At 52.9% G+C, this 22,545-nt stretch overlaps 1 protein-coding gene across 1 annotated transcript in view; it reads left to right on the forward strand.

Moving 5' to 3' along the window:
* APCDD1L (APC down-regulated 1 like) overlaps nucleotides 1-22,083 on the forward strand; it is a gene marked incomplete at its 3' end in the record, with an annotated part of 49,687 nt that extends 27,604 nt beyond the window's left edge. Inside the window, exons 2-4 of the mRNA XM_082645358.1 lie at nucleotides 13,034-13,172; nucleotides 15,893-16,445; nucleotides 21,313-22,083. Of these exons, the coding sequence (XP_082501484.1) occupies nucleotides 13,034-13,172; nucleotides 15,893-16,445; nucleotides 21,313-22,083 (1,463 nt within the window). The remainder of the gene's footprint in view (nucleotides 1-13,033; nucleotides 13,173-15,892; nucleotides 16,446-21,312) is intronic.
* Between the last annotated feature and the right edge of the window lie 462 nt (nucleotides 22,084-22,545).

Here is a 22,545-nt window from a genome sequence, read left to right on the forward strand (position 1 = left end):
TGGTTATTACATCTCCTGTTTGTGCCACTTCATCATTTCCTCGGGTTCTTCCTTCAAAGACCATGAATATGTCTTAGTCCCTCCAGTCCTAAAAGGCCAACCTTCCTCAAAGATTTCCAAAATCCATTATTAAGTTAAAAACATAGATTTCCTATAATATACATAGGACAGTCCCATTTTTGTTTTAAAAAATTGAACAAATGCCGGTATGTGTGTATGAAAAGAAAAAAAGTCTAGAAAGATTTATTCATTCATTCAGCAAAAATTTATGGTGTGCCTGCCATGGGCCAGATATTGTTGTGGAGATGGAGCTTCAAAGGGGACCAGGGTCCCTGTGCTCGGGCTCTCTTGACAATCCAGACTCTAGAATCCAGAGGGTAACATGTACCAGCAGGTTAATGGCAAGGCACTTTGCATGAGGCAATGGGCGTGAGCTTTTATATCACCTTCATGCTTTTCTATATCTTCTGATTCTTTTTTTTGCCCTCTGTATGGCATGAAAGAACTTATATAAAAATAATAATTAAGCCATAAAACACAATCTCTCTATCGCTTTGGTCTTGTCTCCTCCAAACCCCTACACTCATCTGTGCAATCGTTGAGGCACTGACACTAAAACATTTTTCACTGTGTATCTGGACCTCAAATTTAAGTGGGCATCTTGTGTTGTACCTGCCACCCTACCTATATACAACCTGCCCCCTGGCGGTTCTGCATCTCCCGGGGTGGTCCTCCTTGGCCCCTGCCTGGCCCTTCCCGTGGGGCTGCTTTCCTTGGGATTCTGCCTCTGGCTAACTTCACCCTCTGTCCTCGCCCCGCATGTGCCTTGTAGACAGATGTGTGGCCGCAGCCAGCTCCTCATGACTGGCTCCTCCTGGATGCCCTGTCAGCTCCTCAAATCGCACACCCCCAAAACGGAACTCTCCCCAGGTCTCCATCTCAGGAATAGCGCCACCAGCCCCCCCCCCCAGTTTCCTGGCTGAGAACCCGCATAGCCACGACACCTTCCTCCCTGCCTTCACCCCACGTCTCAGCAGCCCCAGGCTGGCTTTCCCATCTCCAGCACCTACTCCTCAGCACCCCACTTCCCCAGCCTCGCCTCCACACCTGGGATTTGAGGTGGTCTCCCACGGGTCACCTTAAGCCCCTCCTTCCCCTCCGCGACATACACTAGGTCATCCTTAACATAAGCCAGCAGGGCCTTAGCGCCTTGGTCCCCAGCCGCCTGTCATTGTGTGCCACCAACAGCAATTTGGCCACATCTGATTGCTACTGTCCTATAATTGGGTCAACGTTTCTCTCCAAATCAACGAACTCATTTTCACTTATTTTTAAAGATAACCTATCCTTGTATGCTTTAGCCTCATGCTAACAAAATCCCAGGCTGGATGTGTCAGTTATCCAGCTGAGTCGAAATAGACATGTAATTACTCAGATGTAAACTGTCCATCACCTACGCCTGGAATCACCGGCAGTGCCACCCAGGTGAGCACGGGGCCCTTGGGAAAGCACTGCCTTTCAAAACGTCCACCTGCTCTCCGCCCCCGCACCGCGGCGCTCCCTCTGCTTGAAGCACACTCCCCGCTTCCCCGGTGCCAGCAGGCCTCCCGTGCAGCTCCTGCCGCTAATGACGTCTGGCTCAGCCCGGCTGCTGGTTCACACCTTCCTGCTACGTGCTCAGCCTCTGCACACCTCCACTTATGCACTGGGTCCTCACACCGAGCCTTCGGGGTTGCCCTGGCTCAGAGCATCAGGCCCTGAGCCCTTGTAGAAGCATCTTTGCACCCCGTGGCCAGGCACACAGTAGGTGCTCTGTCGTGCAGAGACCAGGGGCTGTGTGTGCCTTTGGAAGGAGAGTGGAGTTTCCAGGTAACAGAGCTGGTTTGCAGTTTGGGCCTTTCCACCGCCCGATTAGCGTGATGGAAGCTAGACACTCTGCGAGACTCTTTTTCGGAGTCTCTATTTGCTCGTCTGCAAAATGGGGGTGGGGGGGCAATCTCAATACCAACCCCAAAGACTCGATGTGTGGACCCAGTGGATAAGTAATCGTGGGCTTTGCAGACTCTAGAGCTTCACAGAAATGTGTGCCCTATTATTAGGATGGTAGCAAGATGCCCGATGACTAATCCACTGTGCTCATCCAATCAGGGCTGCTGCTGTCCCCTCGGTGAGCGGCGCGCTCCCTCCCCAGGATAAGAACGCAGCCGTCCAGGGTCGCAAGGGAGGGCAAGAATCACAAGCCTGTTTATTTAACATTTAGGAAGCCGGCGTATTTCCCTGTACCTTGTCTGCGACACTAAAGCCAATATTTGCGTCTTTGGGATTCTATCTGTATGGTAATTTAAAAATAGGGTTTGGACTTACAGCCGGCCTTTCTCCCGAAACTCCAAAAGCACATTAATTTTCTAGACAGTAAAATAATGCCATAATTAAATATTACCATTTCTTTTAAAATAAAATCCGGTAACTCGGCAACAAAATGGGTTTTTCGAAACATGATGTAGGTTTTCCCTCAAAATCGCACTCTAGGGAAATTCCTTATTTCGAGTGTATGGAAGAGACCACGAACTTGATCTCAACACGGTGTAAGGAAAATTGACTTGTTAAATGACAATAATTTTCTCGCATTTAAAATCTCCGTGCCTCCTGTCATGGCTGACCCAAAGGCCCCCCTGGATGCGTGTTTGGGGTAAGGCTCCCGAGGAGCCACGATGCTTGGTTTCACTGTTGATGAAGCTTCCCAGATGCCCTTTCTTGTGGTTCCAACTGGAGTGTTTGTTCTGCGTTGCAAACTTCTTCGAAAGAAGAAGGAAAGGAGGCGAGGCTAGGGGAGCCCGTGACCCTCGCCCTTCGGTCTCCAAATACGTCCTCTGTGCAAGCGGAACCCAAGACCTCCCACGTGGAAGGAAGCATGCGCCCCGGCGCTGGCCTTCCAGAGGCTCCCTCTTCGCCCAAGCCAAGGTGAACGGAGGGAGCCCGGAGGCCCTCGGCTGGAGGCCGGGTCTGGAGGAGGCGGTGCCGGGTTTCATCCGGGGCCGCCCAACCGCCCCAGCCAAAGCTCAAGAGGGCCCCCTTGTGGAAACTCCCGAGAACAGCCCCGTAGGTGACGCACTTCCCCCAACGCTGGGGCTGCTCCCCGGACCCCCGCCCCCCCCGCCCCCACGTCTCTGGGCAGCTCTCAGATCCAAAGGCACCCAATGGAGACCGATAGGCTCCATCCTGCTCTCCTCGAAGCCTAAATAATTCTGAGACAAGAAGACTCTTGGGCCCTCCGGGGAAGACCTGGTGGAGAACCAGTTCCTATGGCCCCATGAAGAGTTAAGCTCCTCCAGTGGCCGCCCCAAGATCCCTACTCCTGCGCCCTTTTCCGGGAGTCTTCACCGCGATTACACAAACGTCTTCTTTCTTATTGAATGTGTCAAAACCTTGTGATTACCTCTGCCAAATTCCTGTTCTGTAGAACAATGGGAGCTTCAGTCTTCTGCCAAGAGAGCGGAGAAGGATTCAATCCAACGGGAGACTTCTAGACACACGTTCTGTTTAGCAAACACTGACTTGTAACTACATCCCTCAGGGCAGGCACCAGAATGTTCCGCGAGGCCGAGCCAGGTCCAGAAGCCCGGAGAGATCTCACATTCTATCTCTCCAGGCCCCAGCTCCCCCTCGCCGCACCCCTCAAAGCACAGGGCTGAACGCTGGTATCCACGGAGAGCCCTGACCAAATTTGGTATAAATTAGGAACATCTAAGGGGCCAACATGCAGATCTGGGAACACAGGCGCTAAAGCTGAGGGAAGGAGGCCTTGTCTCCAAGACACCAGAGCATCTGGGTGAAAAGGGAAACACCTCCATCAATCACCCTGATGCCTTGGCTATTTGGAAACAGCTGGGCTTTGGCTGGAATTTTCCAGTTTTCATCTGGGTGGAAGCCCCAGCCAGAGCGAGGAATAATTAGTATTATCACGGGGCTGAGGGAGTTTTGATGTGAACGGTTTTGGTACTGGAACAATCCTAAACAAACAAACAAACAAACAAAAACTGGCTGATGAGCCAGGCCTGGTGGGCTGGACTTTGTCTTCCAAACCCCCATTCCTTTCCCATCCCGTGAGCTGTGCGTTTCCATTTCCATTATCAGGAAATGCTCAACACAGGCCGCCAGGCCACGGGGAGATAGCTACACGGTCAGCCACTCCCCTTGACAAAATGTTTTCAATTTTGGAAACACAAACATAAAACAGTCCCCTTCTCCAAGTGGCACCAATTAGGTCCACCTTTTCCACCGACCCCCCTGGTCCAGCCCAAGCTGGGACTTTTAACCCAGAACGGGGGAAACAGTGACAAACCAAGCTATGTCCCTTCAGTAGCCTTTCAACACACTGACATCCGAGTCTGAGGCCCTCCTGCGCCTCAACGGCTCAGAATCTGTTTTTCCGGGCACGTGGTCCTTCCAGAATTCCTCAGGGCAACTTTAAACTCTGAGCTCACCAAGCAAAAGAGGGCACGTGTCACAGTCCTGGGATGCTGCCGGGCTGGGAGGTGGTGTGCACTTTTTTCTAGAGCACACCATTTCTGAGTTTCCCAAGAATGCAAAGTCCATCCTGCCTCACGCCCACGCCCCAGCCTTGAAGGCAAAGACTCTCAGATTAGATGGTTAATGAGATTCAGTTATGGCCAAATGAGGGACATATGAGGAATGTGAAGGCCAGCCATCCACACCAGTGGGGAAGTTCAGGCTCCTTAGAATTCAAAGTTTGTCTTCATATTTCTGTGATTTGCTGGTACTGTCATAGTGTGCCAATCTGTAACCCTCTCTGGGGAGTTTAAACGGAGACTCTGCGAGCCTTTTGTGCAATGGCTTCATTGGAAAGCACATCTTTTGCTGTAGCAACACAGTGACAGCTGCCATTTCAACAGCCGGTTTCTGAAGCTTGTTGGCGAAACATTCTCTGTGTGCTGTTGCACACCAGCCCATCTTGATTCGTGAAAGGCGGCCGCCTCTAATCAAGAGAGGTTATTTTTGGGGTGGGGGTTTTTATTTAAATGTGCATAAGCTTCCAAGTACAAACATTCTAGGTGAATTACCTCAAGCTAAGGATTTTGAAATAATCCAGAGGGTTTCAGACTTTTCTCTTTTTTTAAGCAAGAGAACCCTTTTCTCAAAGCAGATCTTAATTAGCCTCCCACTACATAAACCAGAGCAAATGGCGGAGGCTGCAAGGGCTGAAGCATAAGGCGGGAGGCCAGAGCCCCACTCACTGGGTCTCCCCTTCTCTCCTGAAAAAAACACCTGTGGGCTTCAGAAAACAGCTTGAAACCTCTGATGCAGCGAAATTTGACACACACATCCCATTCTTGAGCTGGAGCTATGCTTCCAAGACAGCAGCCGCCAGCCACATATGGCCCCTGAGGCCCTGAAATGTGACCCATCTAAACTGAGTTGTGCTGTGACTGTAAATATATGCCCGATTTCGAAGACTTGTATTTGAAAAGGCATATAAATATCTCATTACTAGTTTTCATATCTATTACAGGTTGAATTTATACATGTTGAATGTATTACATATACTATTAGGGGCTGGATAAAATATCGTTAAAATTAATTTCACCTGCTACTTTTTAGCCTTTTTAATGCGTGACTCACAGTCTCTGTTTACTGAACAGTGCCATGGAGCTAGATGGAGCCTTCCTTGGGGGTGCAGAACCATATCAGGGTCCTGGTTTGGCTGGGGCAGGTCCCAAGGGTCAAAAAGTCTATAAAGCCAAGGACCCAGCATCAGGTTCCTATGCCAGATCTGGCCCATCCTCAAAACTCTCAGCAGGACTTGATGCTCAGACTTAAATCTCCCTTTGCCTACTTCTCTTTCCTCTCTACCTGCTTGGATCAATCAGGGTCCCCAGCCTGCTGGGAACTCCCTTACTGACTACCCTTTCACCCTCAGCCAGATTCTTAGTGATCCCAGCAGCTGCAAGCCTTCTCTTTCTCCACTTCCATTTCAAGCCTGACTCTAACAGCCACACACATGATGGAAATCACCAGCCAATTTTTAGGAGGAGAAACTTCAAGGGGGTGGGAAAAATGTCAACAAGGAATTCATGTGCATTGGTCTTACGGAGCACGTTATTCATTCATCCATTCAACTAAAAGTAGCAATCACAACTAGCACTTATTGAGTGTTGACTATGTGAAGGTGTTGTTCTAAGTGCTGTCCATGTACTGACACAACAAATATTTATTTAGCATCCATCAGGCACTGTGCTAGGGGCTGGGAATCAGCAGGGAGCAGGAGAGATAAGGGCCTGTCCTCGTGGAAAGGAAAGGAAAGGAGAGAAAGGAAAAGGAAAGGAAAGGAAGAAGAAAAGGGGAAATGAAGGAAGGAAGATAGAGAGAAAGAAAAGAGGGAAGGAAGGAAAGAAGGAAGAGAGGAAGGAAGAAAGAAGTTGAGGCACCTGGGGTGACACCTCAGTAGCAGTGAGCACCCGGCACCTACATCTTGGTTTCTAAATACTATTCTCCAATAAAAGGAACAAGGACTCCTTGGAGAAATGGCTGACTCCAGGGCTGGGTCAGGAAAAGTACAAAATGAGCCTGGAAGATCTTCTAGTGCCAGAAAATGAGGACATGCTCAAAAAAAAAAAAAGACAAGTGCATGTAAAAAGGACCCAGGAGCTAAGTCGATGGAGCTCCCAATGGCCAAATCAGGGACAATTTGAGCCACAAAGTAAATAATGACAGCAATGGATTGTAACCTATAAAATAAATATCCCTGAGTTCATACTAAGACAAATAATAATTGAATAAAGAGATAAACAGGGAGAAGGGACAGTGCTTCCTTATTACAGCACAATTCCAATCAATAAATCCAGAAAGTTATAGATAAAACAATAAAAAATAAATCCAGAAAGAATGACAGAACTAGAAGATGACCATTTGGGAAACACCACAGTGATAACTGTTGTAAGTAAGGATCGTCAATGGTCATCAATAGATGCTAAAATTAGTGGGGGGAGTATAATGGAAAACAAGATATTTGCATGAGCTCTAAGTATATCCCCATAAGATAATTATTCATTACAAAGAGGAAAGGAGTAATTTAACAGTGGAGAAACCTGGCAGACACCTCTTTAAGCAAGTGGTCAAAGTTAACGTCACCAGCGTTGGGACAAATGGACATCTCAGTACCTCCTGAAGCAATGACTGAGAGGGGCACAACATTGCTTCCTTGGGGTTCCTGCCAAAACTGCCCAAGCTGAATAAAATCGTGAATAAACATTAGAAAACCCCAAACCGAAGAACACACTTCAAAATAATTGGCCAGTACTCTTCAAAAGTGTCAAGGTTGTGAAAGACATAAACCAAAGAAGCATCTCTGATTGAAGGATGCTAAAGAGACGTGACAACTAAGTGTGATGTGTGATCCTGGATTGGATCCTGGACCAGAAAGGAGACATTACTGGGACAAGTGGTGAAATCTGTATAGGATTTGTAGACTAATTCTAACATGGGATCGGTGTTAATTTCCTGGTTTTGATCATTGTACTATATATCTTTGCAAGATGTTAACCTCTGGGGAAACCAGGTATACTAGAGCTCTTTCTACTGCTTTGGCAAAATTTCTGTAGGTCTGAAATGATATCAACTTGAAAAGTCAAAAAATAAAAGTAAATAAAAAACAGCAAGGGGCTTCCCTGGTGGCGCAGTGGTTGAGAGTCCACCTGCCGATGCAGGGGACACGGGTTCGTGCCCCCGTCCGGGAAGATCCCACATGCCGCGGAGCGGCTGGGCCCGTGAGCCATGGCCGCTGAGCCTGCACGTCCGGAGCCTGTGCTCCGCAACGGGAGAGGCCACAGCAGTGAGAGGCTGCATACCGCAAGAGATGGGAAGGGGAAAATAGCAGAAGGGAATGTTTGATGTCAGCCTGCCTGCCAGGAAACACCGATTATGCTGAGACCCCAGTGAGTGGGAAGCACCCAGCTCAAAGGAGAGGGAGAGGTGCTCTGGCCGAGGAACAGCATTGCAACAGCCCTGAGGCAGGAAAGTTTGCTATTCATCCCTAGGAACAATAGAGAACTATGGGGCGGATCTGATGTATGGCCCTGGAAAGACAGGAAGACAACCGATGTTGAAGGGCCCTGGAAATCATAAGGAAAAGCGTGGAATGTTACTCCAAGTGTGTTAGGAAGTTTTTGGCCATTGTGTATATTTCCTTTGAGACACTTAACGATTCTTTGAAATTATAATCCATAGTGGGACTACTTGATTAATGCCAGCCTCCCCGAGAGAACAGGAACTCCGGCCATCATGTGCCACTTTACAAAGGCATGTAACAGCCATGCAGGGTTCGTGTCGGGGAGGAGTAGATGGACAGAGTTAGGGTGCTGGGAGACCTGGGTGGCCCTTGGTGTTGGTTGTGAATTGAATTGCGTCCCCAGAAAGCTATGTTCAGAGCCTAACCCCTGGTACCTGTGTATGTGACCGTATTTGGAAATAAGGTCTTTACAGATGTAGATGCGGTCGTATCGGACCAGGGTGGGCCTGAACCCAGTGACTGGTGTCTTTATAAGAGAAAGAGAGGGAGCTTTGGGTACAGAGCTGCAGACACACAGAGAAGAAAGACGGCCCTGTGACGACAGAGGCAGAGATTGAAGGGATGCAGCTATAAACCAAGGATGCTTGGAACCCCCAGAACCTGGGAGAGGCAGGAAGGACCCTCCCCCAGAGTCTCAGGAGAGAACGCGGCCCTGCCCACCCCTTGATTTCAGACTTCTGGTCTCCAGATTGTGAGAGGATAACGTCCTGCTGTTTTCGGTCCCCCAGTTTGCTGTCCTTTGTGGTGGTGGCTCCAGAACGCACAGCCATGAGGGGAAGTGATGGGTTAACCTCCGTCTCTCCCTCTTCGTTCTGTGCACCCCCCTCAGGCTACTGACCATTTACTTATTAAATCGTTACTTATTAAATATTATTTACTTAAAGTATTACTTAATTTTTTAAAATCCAGTTCAGACCAAGCCCCTTTTAAAACTCAGTCTTGTCCTTGGCAATGTGGGCTGTGAAAGCACAATTTTGCTACGGTAACTGCAGCTGCTTTTTAACACCCTCTAAAATTGATGCATAACCGCTGGAATAAGAAATGCTCACCACTGCACCTAAATCACCTGGCACACCTCCCAGAACCTCAGAACAAGCCAATTAGGATGGGGGGGAAAAAAACAAAAAACAGTGCTTTTCTTTTGCTTTTTGCCTGTAAAAGAAAGGTATCTGAAGACCTGATTATTTCTCCATCTGCTCTGGCTACAAACCCCATGTCTTTCCTCCACCCCTCCCACCCCCCACCATGGATTTAGACCTATGCTTTTCACGTTCTTTGAAGAAAACACGGATGGTGGACCTGGGTGTAAATCTTCTCCCAAGGCTCCATTTTTCATCTGGAAAATGAAGATAATCACGTCCATCTAATAGAAGTGTTGTGAACAGTAGATAAGAAAAGTAGATAAGAAAAGGGAAGTAGATAAGAAAAGGGCAGATATTTTTTATTCCACTTATACAAAATATCCAGGATAGGCAAATCCATAGAGACAGAAAGCAGATTATGGCTGCTAGGGTTTGAGAGGAGAGAGGCGTGGAGACTGACTGCTAATGGGTACAGAGTTTCCTTTCGGGGTGATGAAAAATTCTGGAACTAGACAGAGCTGATGTTTGCATGGCCTGGTGAACATCTTAAATGCCACCGAATGTTAATTGTATGCTTTAAAATGGTTAAAATGGTGACTTTTATGCTAGGTGTATTTTACCATATTTTATTTGTTAATTGGATAAGAAGCATCTGCCTGGGGTAGGGTGGCCAAGTCTCTCCACTCTCTGAACCTCAGTTTCTTCATCTGCAAAATGGGGGCACTGACTGAACCTGGACCATGGGCAGTTGTGCAGATGACACCTGCTGGTCCATAGGTATGGCTGGCACCTGGAAGCACTCCATCAGTGCACTGACAGGCTTCCTTCCCTGGGATTCCTGGGTGAGACAACCTCCGCTCAAGACAGACTCCAAGGTCTCCCTCCCCACTAAGACCCCAGGCAGGTTCCACACGATGTTTGCCACGTAGCCTGCTCCTGGCATTCTGACTCATGATCATACAACAGGCTGGAGCAGATCATATTTTAAACCCCAGTAGCCTGGTCTGAGCAATTTGACGCTCTGGATTTAATTCTGCAGGTAATTTGAACGATGCGATCTAATTTCAAATGTCCTGCTCTTATGAGTGCAAAAGCAGCATAATTTTTAATTAGTGGGTAAACAGTAAATAATGGATGGCAGTAAGTGGACACCACTGTTAATTAAAAATCCATGGTTGATAAAAATCAATTTGGCCCACGCATTTAACTCAGTCTATCAGGTCCCCAGGAAAAGTTGTGCAAGCCGGCCCACGGCACCATCTGCTTTCAGTTGTGGTTCCCTGAGCTCAGACTTTTCTAGGGGAGAAAAGAGGGAGAGAAAGGAAAGAAAATCTATAAGCTACCTCCAAAGCTGGGACTGGAAACATTTCATGTGTTCATTTCTAATCGGTTGGTTTCATTTTTGCAACCTTGAAGTTGAAGCTTCAGCCGAGAGGCAGTGTCACGCTCCACTCGGGTTTTTACAAAGAAGGGCTCCAGTTGTGTTTTGTGTTTTGCATGTACATGTTCTGAATATGGTGAGATTTCACCGTATCTCCTTGTCTCCTGACTTAATTAAATCCCAATTTCTCGCAGAAAAGCAAGACAAACTAAAACACACTTAGCGGGAACATACTATCTCAGGATTCGTGTCAAAATGTAACATCGTGAAGGCGACATCTCTTCGAGGTGCCTTCAGAGGGAGTACCTGGGGGAAAGGCTCGTTTCCTTTTGAACAGAAAACATTTCCTCAAGAAATCAAGCTTTGTGGAAACAGCGCCAATGTCACATTCGGGGCCTGTTCACAGTTTTGCTCTGAGACATAAGCTTGATTTTCCTACCAGGCAAATAACACCCACACCCTTTTGACCTTTTTCTTCCCTTTGCTCCCATCCATTCCCCAAATCAACACTTGCATTGTCAAGCTTCACTGACAACCAGTGATGCTCAAATTAACCCACAGAATTGGATGCAGGGGACCCAGAGGGTCCGGGTGGAGTGGATTTCAGGAGCACAAGAAGGCATAAGCCGTGGACACGGATGCATGTATGTCCCAGCTCAGGACTCCCGACGGGGCCATGCTGGGCGTTTGGCCCAACGTGGATGCCCACCCATCCACCCCAACAACCTGGCTCTGATCCCAAAAGGCTAGATGTGCCTGAGTTAACACAGAACCACTCTTTCAAGACTCCCCTTGGCGTGGACTCACTGCGGAATGGCCCTGAGAGCCTTTGGGGCAGCCCAAGTGTCCATGGGGACACCACAGCCCTGGTACATTGGTTGTTTATTTTCCTCTCTCTTATTTGGCTGTTTAAAGCCTGTAAATCAGGTGTAGGACACAGCAGGAATATACAGGGACCCAGTGCTACACAGGATCTGTACTCATTCCCTCATTCAGCCCCTCCCCCGGCCTGCAACGCAGAAGGAGCCATGGTTAAGCTGTCAGGCCAGAGCCGATGGCCTGGCTCGAAGCCTGGCTCCGTCACCGGGGGCAGCCTGGGCTCCAGGCCAGCTAAGCCCGGGTCGCCCAGCCCGTGGCTCTACCCATCAGAGGCAGCGGATGCCAACCCCATCTCCTGGGGTTGTTGCAACGGTGGGCTAACGTATACAAATCTAAGAAAATATAATCAAAATGCACGGAGCCGGCCCTGAGTGAACAGGAGCCACTGATACCACATCGTGGTCCCCGTCGGTGTCACTCCAGTTTTCTTAGCTGGTCCCTGGGGACCCCGAGCGTCTCCCGGTGAGACCCCAGACCTCCAGGAAAGTGAGGAATCCACTGTGAGAGGCCGAGGGGGGCAGAGAGCTTGGGGGCCACGGGCCCCGTCAGACGGCTTCGGAGGGGCGGGCGGGGACCTCAGCCTCCCTGGCCGAACGGCCCTGCCTGACCCCGCCAGGACCACGTGACTGTGTGCTGGGGGGTGGGCAGCAGGGTGCACCATGCATTCACTCCTCACTCAGCCCACACGCCCTCCTGGGCCTCCTGGACCGGCCCAGCAGGTCTCTCCAGCTGCCCGCCATCTCCGCCAGGCCCCCGCGCCCCCCGACCCACTTCAGCCACAGGCGTGGTGGGAAGAAGCGCCCTGGGAAGGCCTGTTGCAGGCGCGGGGCCGGCGGGTCAAGGCGGCCGCCCCTGAGCGCAGCCGGTCGCTGTAACATCTGGATGCTGCTCTTCGCCAAGCTTCCCACACCTCCCGCCATCTGGGCTGCGTCAAGCCCGACCCTCTGAGCAGGGATGACAGTTTCCAGGGGAACTGCTGCTCTTTGGCAGCTGGAGGCCCTTGTGGTCTCACCTCTGAGCTGCTCCTAGAAGTGAAGATCCCACGGCCAGGCCTGGCTTGTCTCCACGAGCCGAGCCCGTCTGGAGAGGGCGGGGACCCCGGGCCGGCCCCACTGCTCACAGCCTCCTCCCTGAGGCCTCCGAGCCCGCCCCTGGCCCCGCTGCGGGCCTCACGCCTCAGCCTGACCCCACCACACGCACCCCGAGTGAGCACCACGGCGAGCCGGCGCCGGCCAGGGCCCACCCGAGGGGATGGAGGACACCCGGGCCTGGCACCACGGAGGGACCACGAAGGGAGTGGCCACGAGCGGCGGGCACAGGTCTGGCCGCTCCAGGGGCAGAGGTCAAGCAGAGCCCGGGCTCCTGGTGGGAGGGGGTGGAAGTCCCACCGTCCGGCCCCGCTGAGTCCAGGCTGCTTCCCGTCCCGGGTGCAGGGCCCGTCCGCGACTGCCTGGCGGCACTCGGCCACGGCAGGCAGGCGCGCAGAAGGCAGAGGAGTCCCGAGGCTGACTCGAGGCGCCCCGATCTGGGGAGCCCATTGCTGGCCGGGCAGCTGAAGAACCAGGGTGTGCTGGGATCGCTGACCCGGGTCCATCTGCTTTGCAGCCCACACTGCAGAGGCAGCCGGGATGGCAGAGGGTAGCCGCCTGCGCTGGGGACCACACTGCCAGCAGCTCCTGCCCAGCAGAGCGCCCGTCACCGCACTGCTGCCCCCACGCCTGGACGGGCCCTGGATCTCCACTGGGTAAGACTCTGCTGAGGTCACGCTGACCACAGGCCCCTGGGCTTGGAGGCTTCACCCAGCCTGAGCCTCAGTGTCCCATATCTGTGAAACGGGCCCAATTTGTGCAACTGTCCAGAGGCCTGCCAAGCACGTGCTTGCTGTCACCCTCCCCAGAGTGAGCCTGGCAGGTCGGGACTGTGTCGGGCATCCTGCCCCAGCCACAGACAGCAACTGGGTGAAATGCACTTGTTCCACACGCTGAGCACCTGCTGTGCGAACAGTTACTGAGGAGGTACTACGAGTTGGGTGCAGGGGGGCTGCGGTGGAGACAAGCCCTAAACACAGAGATGAGTGACAGAAACTTGAGATGGTGAGAGGCATAAAATGGAGGGTGTGAGAGTGAGTGGCCTGGGAGGGCTCTTTCGAGGGCGGTCACAGAAGGCTTCTCGGAGATGGTGACATTCAGTCGAGATCTGAAAGGAGGAAGGAGTCAGCCAGCCAGGGAGCCAGGGGCAGAGCCAGGCAGAGGCAGCAGCTGGTGCAAAGGTCCTGAGGCCGGAAGGAGTAGGCCAGAGAGGGCCCAGGGGTCCTGCCTGCCCATCGAATTCTCCTTCTAACCTGACAGGCTCACCTGACCTTTCAGAGGCCCCAGTGCTGCTCTGGGGCGATAGGCTTTGTGCTCTGCCCTCATCTGCGGGGCAGCCAGCTGGGTCCTCCCTCCCAGGGTCAGGGAGAAGGAAGGCAGTGTCCTCCTCCACACCTAGTACATGCCCTCCTCCCCGGCCAGCCCCTTGGGCCAGTCCCATCCTGGGGTCAGGGACTGGACTTTCCATGTCCTCCACACACCTCCCGAGGTCAGGGAAAAATCCAGCTGCCAAACATCTGCTAGCGCACTGGGGGAGGAAGGGACTTGAGTTCTGCAAAGATGCCCTGGATGCATTCCCAGCCTCTGCCCCCTCCTCGACCCCACAGGCCAGGTGGGGCTCAGGCACCACTGGCCGGGGTCACTCTGAGACAGAACTGAGACATGAGGAGGACGGGGACTGGCTGCAGGCTGTTCCTGCCCCAAGACAACAGCATTCCAGATAGTTCTAGAAACTTCTAATATTTTCTTCCTAGAAAGTCCCCCATTGTACCCTTCAGACAGGCTTTGCTGTTTTCTGGGAGTAGTGCAGGGAAAGACCCAGAGTCTGGGAACCACCGAGCTGTCTGGTGTGACCTGCTGCGTTCCTTTGGGCAAATCTTCCCACCCTCGGGTATGTGAGTCACCTCTCTCCATTTTTAACCACTGCCTGTACTGGTATTTCCTTACGATTTTTCTTTAAACCAACTTGCTTTTGTTGGTGTAAATATATTCATGCATTTTTACAGCTTTATTGGGGGATAATTGGTATACTGTACACATTTACAGCGCTATGATTATTTTTAAAGGAAGTGTAACATCACTGTGGCTGTGGGGAGCTGAGCCGCTTGCCATAAATAGGAGGTAACCATAAAAAGAAAGTCAATGAAAACAAAACAACATCATTCAATTTTCACCTGATTCGCTGCCTGCCTAAGGCCCTGAGTCTGTTCACTTTGGGAGAAAAGGGAGATTGGTGTTAAAGACACATGAACTCCAACCAAGACTCTCTCCTTAATATAACCAGAAAGACTGAAAGAAAAGGGTGAGCGAGAACATATTTCTCCTGCTCCAGCGCTGGTATGAAACATTTTGAGAAAATAACAGTACAGGTGACACCTGGTTAGCTAACATTGTGCAGGGGGTACCTGCCTGCTCTTTTCCCCCGGGAACTTGTCCACCATCCACCCCAAGCCAGGGTGTGACTGGGGGTCTAGGAGTCATGGTTTCATCACCAGCAGAATAGGGCTCGGGGGTCAGGGCCAGCCTGACGCCTGGCTTTGCAAATAAAATTTTATTGGCACACAACCACGCCCACCATGTACATACTGTCTCTGGCTACTTTAGCTCCAGAACCACGATCTTGAGTAACTGCCACAAAGACAGAAAGACTTATTATCTGACCCTTCACTGGAAAAGTTCGCTGGTTTAGATCAACAAGCCTGTCACAGATGTGGGTGAAATGTGGTGGCAGGGGGCCTGTCAGCTTAGCCAGGGGGGTGACAATGTAAGCACCCATCATTCACGATTCACTCAGCGAGGACCAGGGTTTGGGGGGGTCCAGTGTGTGCCAGGCCCTGGACCAGGTGCCAGGAATCCAACGGGGAGAGAACAGGCAGGACCCTGCCGCCAGGAGCTCAGAGCACAGGGCTCCCCAAATGGTGCGAAGGAGCCCCCGTTTCTTAAGCTCTTCCCAGGTGCCACCACTGGCTGCTTCCTTGAAACCCTGACTGTGGATCCAGGGCCTCCGAGTCCCAGAGGAAGGAGCCAGGCATTACCCAGGCTCACAATCTTCAGGACAGGCAGAAATGGGATTTGAACCCGGGTCCTCTGCTGCGAAGCCTGTGTGTTTCTTGGGCCAAGGGGGATCCACGGGACCCACGGGGAGCCGGGCAAGGACGGGGGATGTCCGGTGAAAAAGGCATTTGGGATGGCGTGGAAGGACAGCTTCTGCTGAGGCCACAAGGCAGGAGTGGGAGGCCCCCAGCCCCCAAAGTGGGAAACTGAGGCTGCACGCTCCCAGCCCTGCGCTGAGGCCTGAAGCAGAGGCTGTAGGAGGGGCTCCCGGAGCGAGGCTGGGGGACTCACTGCTCTGCCCAACCCCCCTCTGCCCCCGCAGCTGCGAGGTGCGCCCGGGACCCGAGTTCCTCACCCGCTCCTACACCTTCTATCCCAACCGCCTCTTCCGCGCCTACCAGTTCTACTACAGGGACCCCTCGTGCCGGGAGCCCGCCCACTCACTGCTCATCAAGGGCAAGGTGCGCCTGCGCCGGGCCTCCTGGGTCACCCGGGGCGCCACCGAGGCCGACTACCACCTGCACAAGGTGGGCGTCGTCTTCCACAGCCGCCGCGCCCTGCTCGACGTGGCCGGGCGCCTGGACCAGAGCCGGGCCGGCCAGGCCTGCGCGCGCCGCCTGCCCGCCGCCCAGGCCTGGCTGCCGGGGGCCCTGTACGAGCTTCTGGGCGCCGGGGCTGAGCGGGACTGCGCAGCCGCCCTGGGCTTCACCATGCACGAGCTCAGCCTGGTCCGCGTGCAGCGCCGCCTGCAGCCCGAGCCCCAGGACGCGCCCCGGCTGGTGGAGGAGCTCTACCTGGGGGACATCCACACCGACCGGGCCGAGCGGCGGCACTACCGGCCCACCGGCTACCAGCGCCCGCTGCAGAGCGCCCTGGTGAGTCAGGGGACCCGGGAGGGCGAGCCCTGAGAGCCTGTGGGATCTGCCCCTGCCTAGGGCCCTCTCTGCACAGACCCCCTCCCCACCACCACCCGCACTGGTCTGCTTGCCGCAGGGCCTTTGCACACGCTCTTCCCTCTGCTCGAGACATCTTTTCTCAGGTCTGGACCGAAGGACTCCTGGGGAGTCTTCTGGAGTGTGGTCCTCCTGACATCCTCCTCGTGGACCCGGCAGGGTCCCTTCCTGCCCCTGCTATGCATGGGCAGGTCCCCCCTCCCTCAGTTCCCGGCTCAGATGTTCCCTCCCATCCCCACTCTGCACTGTGTGCCCAGCACTCGGCACACTCTGGGCTGCACTGTTTGTTTACTGGCTGACCGCCTTCTCCCAATAGCACCCGTGGGGGGGGTCCCTGTGCCCCTCCGTGTCCCCACAACTGGCCCAGGGGCTGGCACACGGGCTGGGCCAGTAAATGTTGGTGAATGAACTAGGGGGGCAGCTCCTCCAGAGCTCTGCCAGGCGGCCGCACAGCCCTCGAAGGCCCCTCTGGAAAGCTCCACGTGGACCCACTGTTACCCTGCAGCCAGCGGCACTGAGTGCTCCCCGTCATGCTAACATCAGGCGGAGCGGCGCTTTCTCAGACTCTGACTGTTCTCAAGATGCTGGCACCTGGGCATCTTCTTAGAAAGCACAGTCAGGGCTTCCCTGGTGGCGCAGTGGTTGAGAGTCCGCCTGCCGATGCAGGGGACACGGGTTCGTGCCCCGATCCCGGAAGATCCCACATGCCGCGGAGCGGCTGGGCCCGCGAGCCATGGCCGCGGAGCCTGTGTGTCCGGAGCCTGTGCTCCGCAATGGGAGAGGCCACAGCAGTGAGAGGCCCGCGTACAGCAAAAAAAAAAAAAAAAAAAAAAAAAAAAAAAAAAAAAGCACAGTCAAGTTCGCGGGTCTGGTCTGGGATTTTGCATTTCTAACAAGCTCCCAGGTGGTCCATGGACCACCCTCTGGGCAGGAGGCTGCAGTCTAAAGGGAGATGCCCTCTCTTTGAGATGTGCCCACCCCAAAGTGAATTTCACGGAAGTCAATTTACCTAGACTTTAACTTAAAGACATCACAAACATACTCTCCCGATTTGGGGAAGATCTAATAGCCCCTTTCCGTCCGATGAGCACACAGGCAAAAAGAAACTCAACTTTATGTATGTAAAGTTCTCCTGGCACATAGCACAGAGCCTGGTGGGCAAGGCTAGGGCCTCGTGACCACTCCAGTGAGTCTGGTGAAACCCCAGGACCCCTCCTCAGAAAAATATTTGTAAAAGCATAAAATAAAAGACATGGGATTTAAACAGAAACCAATTCTATTAAAAGAGTTACCCAAGTCTTAAAACATTCTGAGGTGGGGATACTATGAATGGGAATTCTTTATTCTCCCTGTTGTAAACAGTGTTTCTAGTATCTGCAACACTGTTGAGATCGGCCACAAAGCAGAAGTTTCCACTGAAGCTACAGGGGTTTGTTGCCCACATTCACAATTAGAAGAAACTTTTGATTTTAGGTTGAGGTTTGTAAAAATGAAGTCGAGGTTAGGACTCTGGGTTAAGAATGTCTGTAGGAAATACCCAAGGGATATTTTTCAAAAGTGAGAATGGATGGATGGATGGGGGAATGGATGGGTTCAGGCATCCGTATCAAGTGCTCTTTGAGCCCACAGGCAACCCTCACATGTTCAGCATGTACTGAGTGCCTGCTGTATACTAGACACTTACGGAATTAAACCAGATGCGGCAACATGTCACCCTCGAGAGCAGTCTCTTGTCAAAGCATCCCCAGTGTGTGTGTGGGGGGGGAGGGGCACCAGGTTTGAGCCCATCTGCTCTCTCTCCTTCTCCCACCTCCCTCCTCCCAACCCAAGATCTGGGTAGCAGAGAAGAGGCAAAGCATGAAGCCCTCGTGATCAGAAAAGCAGCCTGAGTTCTCTTCATAACCTCGAAACGATTCCCCTTTTGGCAGCCAATGTTCTAGGCTGGTCTGACGTCCATCCTTTTAGAGCGGAGAAGGCACTGGTGGTGGGGTGATGACCGGCACCTGCCGCCTCGTTAGGAGGGCAAACTGCTCTGAATGCAGAGAGGACGGACCCCGGGGCATGGAGGATGACAGTGCCACGTCTCCCCAGGCCAGGCTCTGGGGCTGCAGACGCCTGCCCTCCTGTTGCCTGACCAGCCAGGGTGGCCCACGCAACCTGCAATGCAGTTGCCAAGCAGAACATTCAAGGCCAGCAGGGCCAGATGTATGGATGTTAAATTAAATGTTCACTCACTAACCGCCCCCCTCCGCATAAAAAAAGAAAAAGGAAGATAATTTCACAGAAGGATACACTGCAGATAAACTCCCCAAGTAACGAATCAGTCATTACCTTATGCCCTCCGGAGCCCAAGCCTTGCCCACAACCCAAACCAGATGGTAAACATGAACATGTTTAGAAGTTAATTAATTTAAAACCAGTCTGATCCCCAAATTCATTGCCTGGATATAGAATCCTAATCAATCAGCCAGCGCTCGACCAGAATCATCTGAGCCTGGTGTCACCTCTGGGAGTCAACTAGAAACTGTTGCTACAACTTTATATACCAGGCTCAAACCAGTAAGAGTTTGGCGTGCACACAAGTGTGAATTCTGCTGGCTGGGGCCTTGTTTATTAACACGTGCAACTCCGGACCTGTGCACAACGATGCCTGGAAGGCTTTTGATAGAGACAGGTACTTTCTTCCATCCCCTTCCAGAGCATCAGAGAAGGAAATGCTTTCTCTCTCCCTCTCTCACCTTCAAGTCCTGCTAGCTCTCCATTTGTTTCTGCCATGCAGAAAACTGCTTGCCCCAAATTACCAACCAGCATCCCCAGATGTCCTGTCTGCAAAAGATTTTTTTTTTTTGCGATACGCGGGCCTCTCACTGTTGTGGCCTCTCCCGTTGCGGAGCACAGGCTCCGGACGCACAGGCTCAGCGGCCATGGCTCATGGGTCCAGCCGCTCCGTGGCATGTGGGATCTTCCCGGACCGGGGCATGAATGCACATCGTGCGAACCTGCATCGGCAGGCAGACTCTCAACCACTGCGCCACCAGGGAAGCCCCAAAAGATATCTTTTGAGGGAGAAAGGCAGCCCTGAGATTATTTTGATGTAATGAACTATGTCCTGTCAATACACATTAGTGGAACAACAGTTGGAATGTGGGTTAAAATGCCTAAATTAGAGACTCTTACCAGCCAGCATTCCAATTACCTGCACTCCAGCTAACTACCCGGCTTTCTTGCTTCTTTCTGTCACAAACGTTTCTGTAGCCATTTATTAGCATTTCCAAGTGGCTTCTAGTCCTCTGGGTCAAAATCCCCCAAACCAAAAATAATATCATTTTCTGTATTATGGGAAAAAAGGCAACTTTAGGTTCACCATAGAAATAAATAAGAAGAGCTTATAATGTAGCAATCCAAAATAGAAAAAAAAAAAGTCTGTTCTCAATCATCTAATATTTTCTTTCTAAACTAGAACTCCCAAATGCCCCCTTGTTTGGCATGAAACTCATCCAGCAGCAATCTGTGGAAATCTTTTGTTTTTTGAACAAAAAAAATTGGAGCTGTTTTGCCAGCTGGGGCTTCAAGATGCCTTTCCCCTTCCCTGTCCTGTGTGCACCCATGGCCCTGGGTGTCCTTCTGGAACTACAGAAGCTGGGGATGCTTGCTTTGACAAGTGGCTGTTCCAGGACATTTACCTCTCAGAAGGATGCTCTGAACTAAATTCTGGGCAGCAGCTCCCTTAAAAAAAAAAAAAAAGTCTGTATCTGGTTTCTTTTTGGCCTGGACTGAGCTTTTTCACTCCAGAATGCAGACGGACTACTCCCACGCAATTTGGTTTAGCATCTGCTTCCTGTTGACGTGTTTTACTGTAAACCCAGCTCATGAGAATTTATAAGACAGGGGCAACTGTAAATAAGGCCAAAGCGAGAGGAAAACAGCCTCAGGCAACGGAGGACTGTGGCCGCACCTGACAACGCAGAGGGGGCTGGGCTTCCAGTTATAAATAACACAAACATGAACATCTTTGTGCCAAACCTGTTTGCAACTTTTCAGACACGCCTCAGCACAGACGCTCAGCAAGGGGTTCCAAGGGCATGAGAGTTTTAGTGGCTGTAAGGTACCAGTTCATGAAAAGTGCTCAGCACAGCTCCTGGCCCTTACAAAGCACCTAAAAAAGAATGAGTTGGGGGTGGGGGAAGTAACAACAGGCAGGAGAAAGACAGTAAACATTAACGGTCGAATTTCGGGACCAAGCAGGCCGGGTGTGGGAAAAGACAACTTCTTTCAAATCCCAGGACACAAGTTCCATCCATCTCTCCTTCCTTCGTTTGCCCAATACACCTGCTGCGAGCAGGTACTGTGCTAGGCCCTGGGGATGGAGCGGCCACAGAGAGACAGCCTGGGCTTCCTGGAGCTTACTCTCCAGTGTAGGGGGAGGAGTGGAGAGCAGAGGAAATAGGGTGTGACACGTCCCTGAGCGCTACAAGGGGCTGAGGCCCACCATACAAGGGGTGGTCGGGAAAGGTCTCTCTAGGGCCTCTGAGCTGAGACTGAGAGGTCGGGAAGGAGGCGGCCAGGCTACGTGCCGGGGGTAGTTCCGGGTAGAAGCAGCAGCAGGTGCAAAGGCCCAGAGGGTGGAGGAGCCGCCTGAGGTCCACGAAGAGTGAAGTGACCGTCCGGGCTGCAGGGGGGCAGTGAAGGGGTGACGGGCGGCCGGGGGCGGGACCCCGAGCCAGCCCGCCGCAGGTGCACCCTGACTTCCCCGCCTCGGAAGTCACCGCCTTCCCTTTGTCTCTGCCAGCACCACGCCCGCCCCTGCCCGGCTTGCAGCCTCATCGCCCGCTCCGACGAGCACCACCCGCCCGTGCTGCCCCGCCGGGCGGCCCTGCCCCTGCGTCTGGGCGGCCGCTGGGTCAGCCCCGGGTGCGAGGTGCGCCCTGCCGTGCTCTTCCTCACCAGGTTCTTCACCTTCCACGGGCACAACCGCTCCTGGGAAGGGTATTACCGCCACTTCTCGGACCCCACCTGCCGGCAGCCCACCTTCACCGTTTACGCAGCCGGCCGCTACACCAAGGGCACGCCGTCTGCCAAGGTTCGTGGCGGCACCGAGCTGGTGTTCCAGGTCACACGAGCCCGCGTCACCCCCATGGACCGGGTCACCACGGCCATGCTCAACTTCTCCGAGCCGAGCAGCTGTGGCGGCCCGGGGGCCTGGTACCTGGGAGCCGAGCGGGATGTCACAGCCACCAACGGGTGCCTGCCGCTGGGCATCAGGCTCCCCCACGTGGAGTACGAGCTCTTCAAGATGGAGGAGGGCCCCCTCGGGCAAAGCCTGCTCTTCATCGGACAAAGGCCCACTGACGGCTCCAGTCCCGACACCCCGGAGAAGAGGCCCACATCCTACCAAGCACCCCTGGTGCTCTGTGACAGGGTGGCCTGGGGCTTCTCCAGGCCTCCGCAGCACAGGCCTCTGCTGCAGACGCCCGTCAGCGGTGGGGGGCTGGGTCCCCCAGCGGCCCCTCTCCCCTTACTGCTTCTGGTTCTCGGGCTGGCCTTCTTCCAGTGGCTATGAAATTGGTCTCTGACTTCCAGACGGTGCCTCAGGACACTCGTCCGACCCCATGGACTCCCTTCTGGCACAGACTCCTCCACCCGTGACTGTCCTGGACAGCTACACAGCCCGGCCTGCGTCCTAAGTGGCTCAGCACCTGAGTTTCAACAGCACCTGCAGAGTCTACACCATGGCCAGCAACTCGAATCACGACCACAGACTCGGGCATCGCAGCAACGTCAATTGCTCCGAGTTCCTAAGTGCTCACTCCCAACCTTCCTGGGCAGCGCGCGGACCAGCGCCGGGGAGTGGACCACACCCGCCTCCCTGCCCGACGGCACCCCAGTTCCCTCCCTGAGCCCTTGAGATTCAGTGAAATGGAAACACGGTTCTGCACGCGCGTGCTGCCACTGCTCTGCTGAGTCTGTGGGTTGTTGTTTAAAGATTATTAATTTGAATTGAGCAATACAAACTGAAAGCCGA

The sequence above is a fragment of the Mesoplodon mirus genome (assembly GCF_964341445.2).
Source record: "Mesoplodon mirus genome assembly, chromosome: 15".
NCBI classification, from domain to species: domain Eukaryota; kingdom Metazoa; phylum Chordata; class Mammalia; order Artiodactyla; family Ziphiidae; genus Mesoplodon; species Mesoplodon mirus.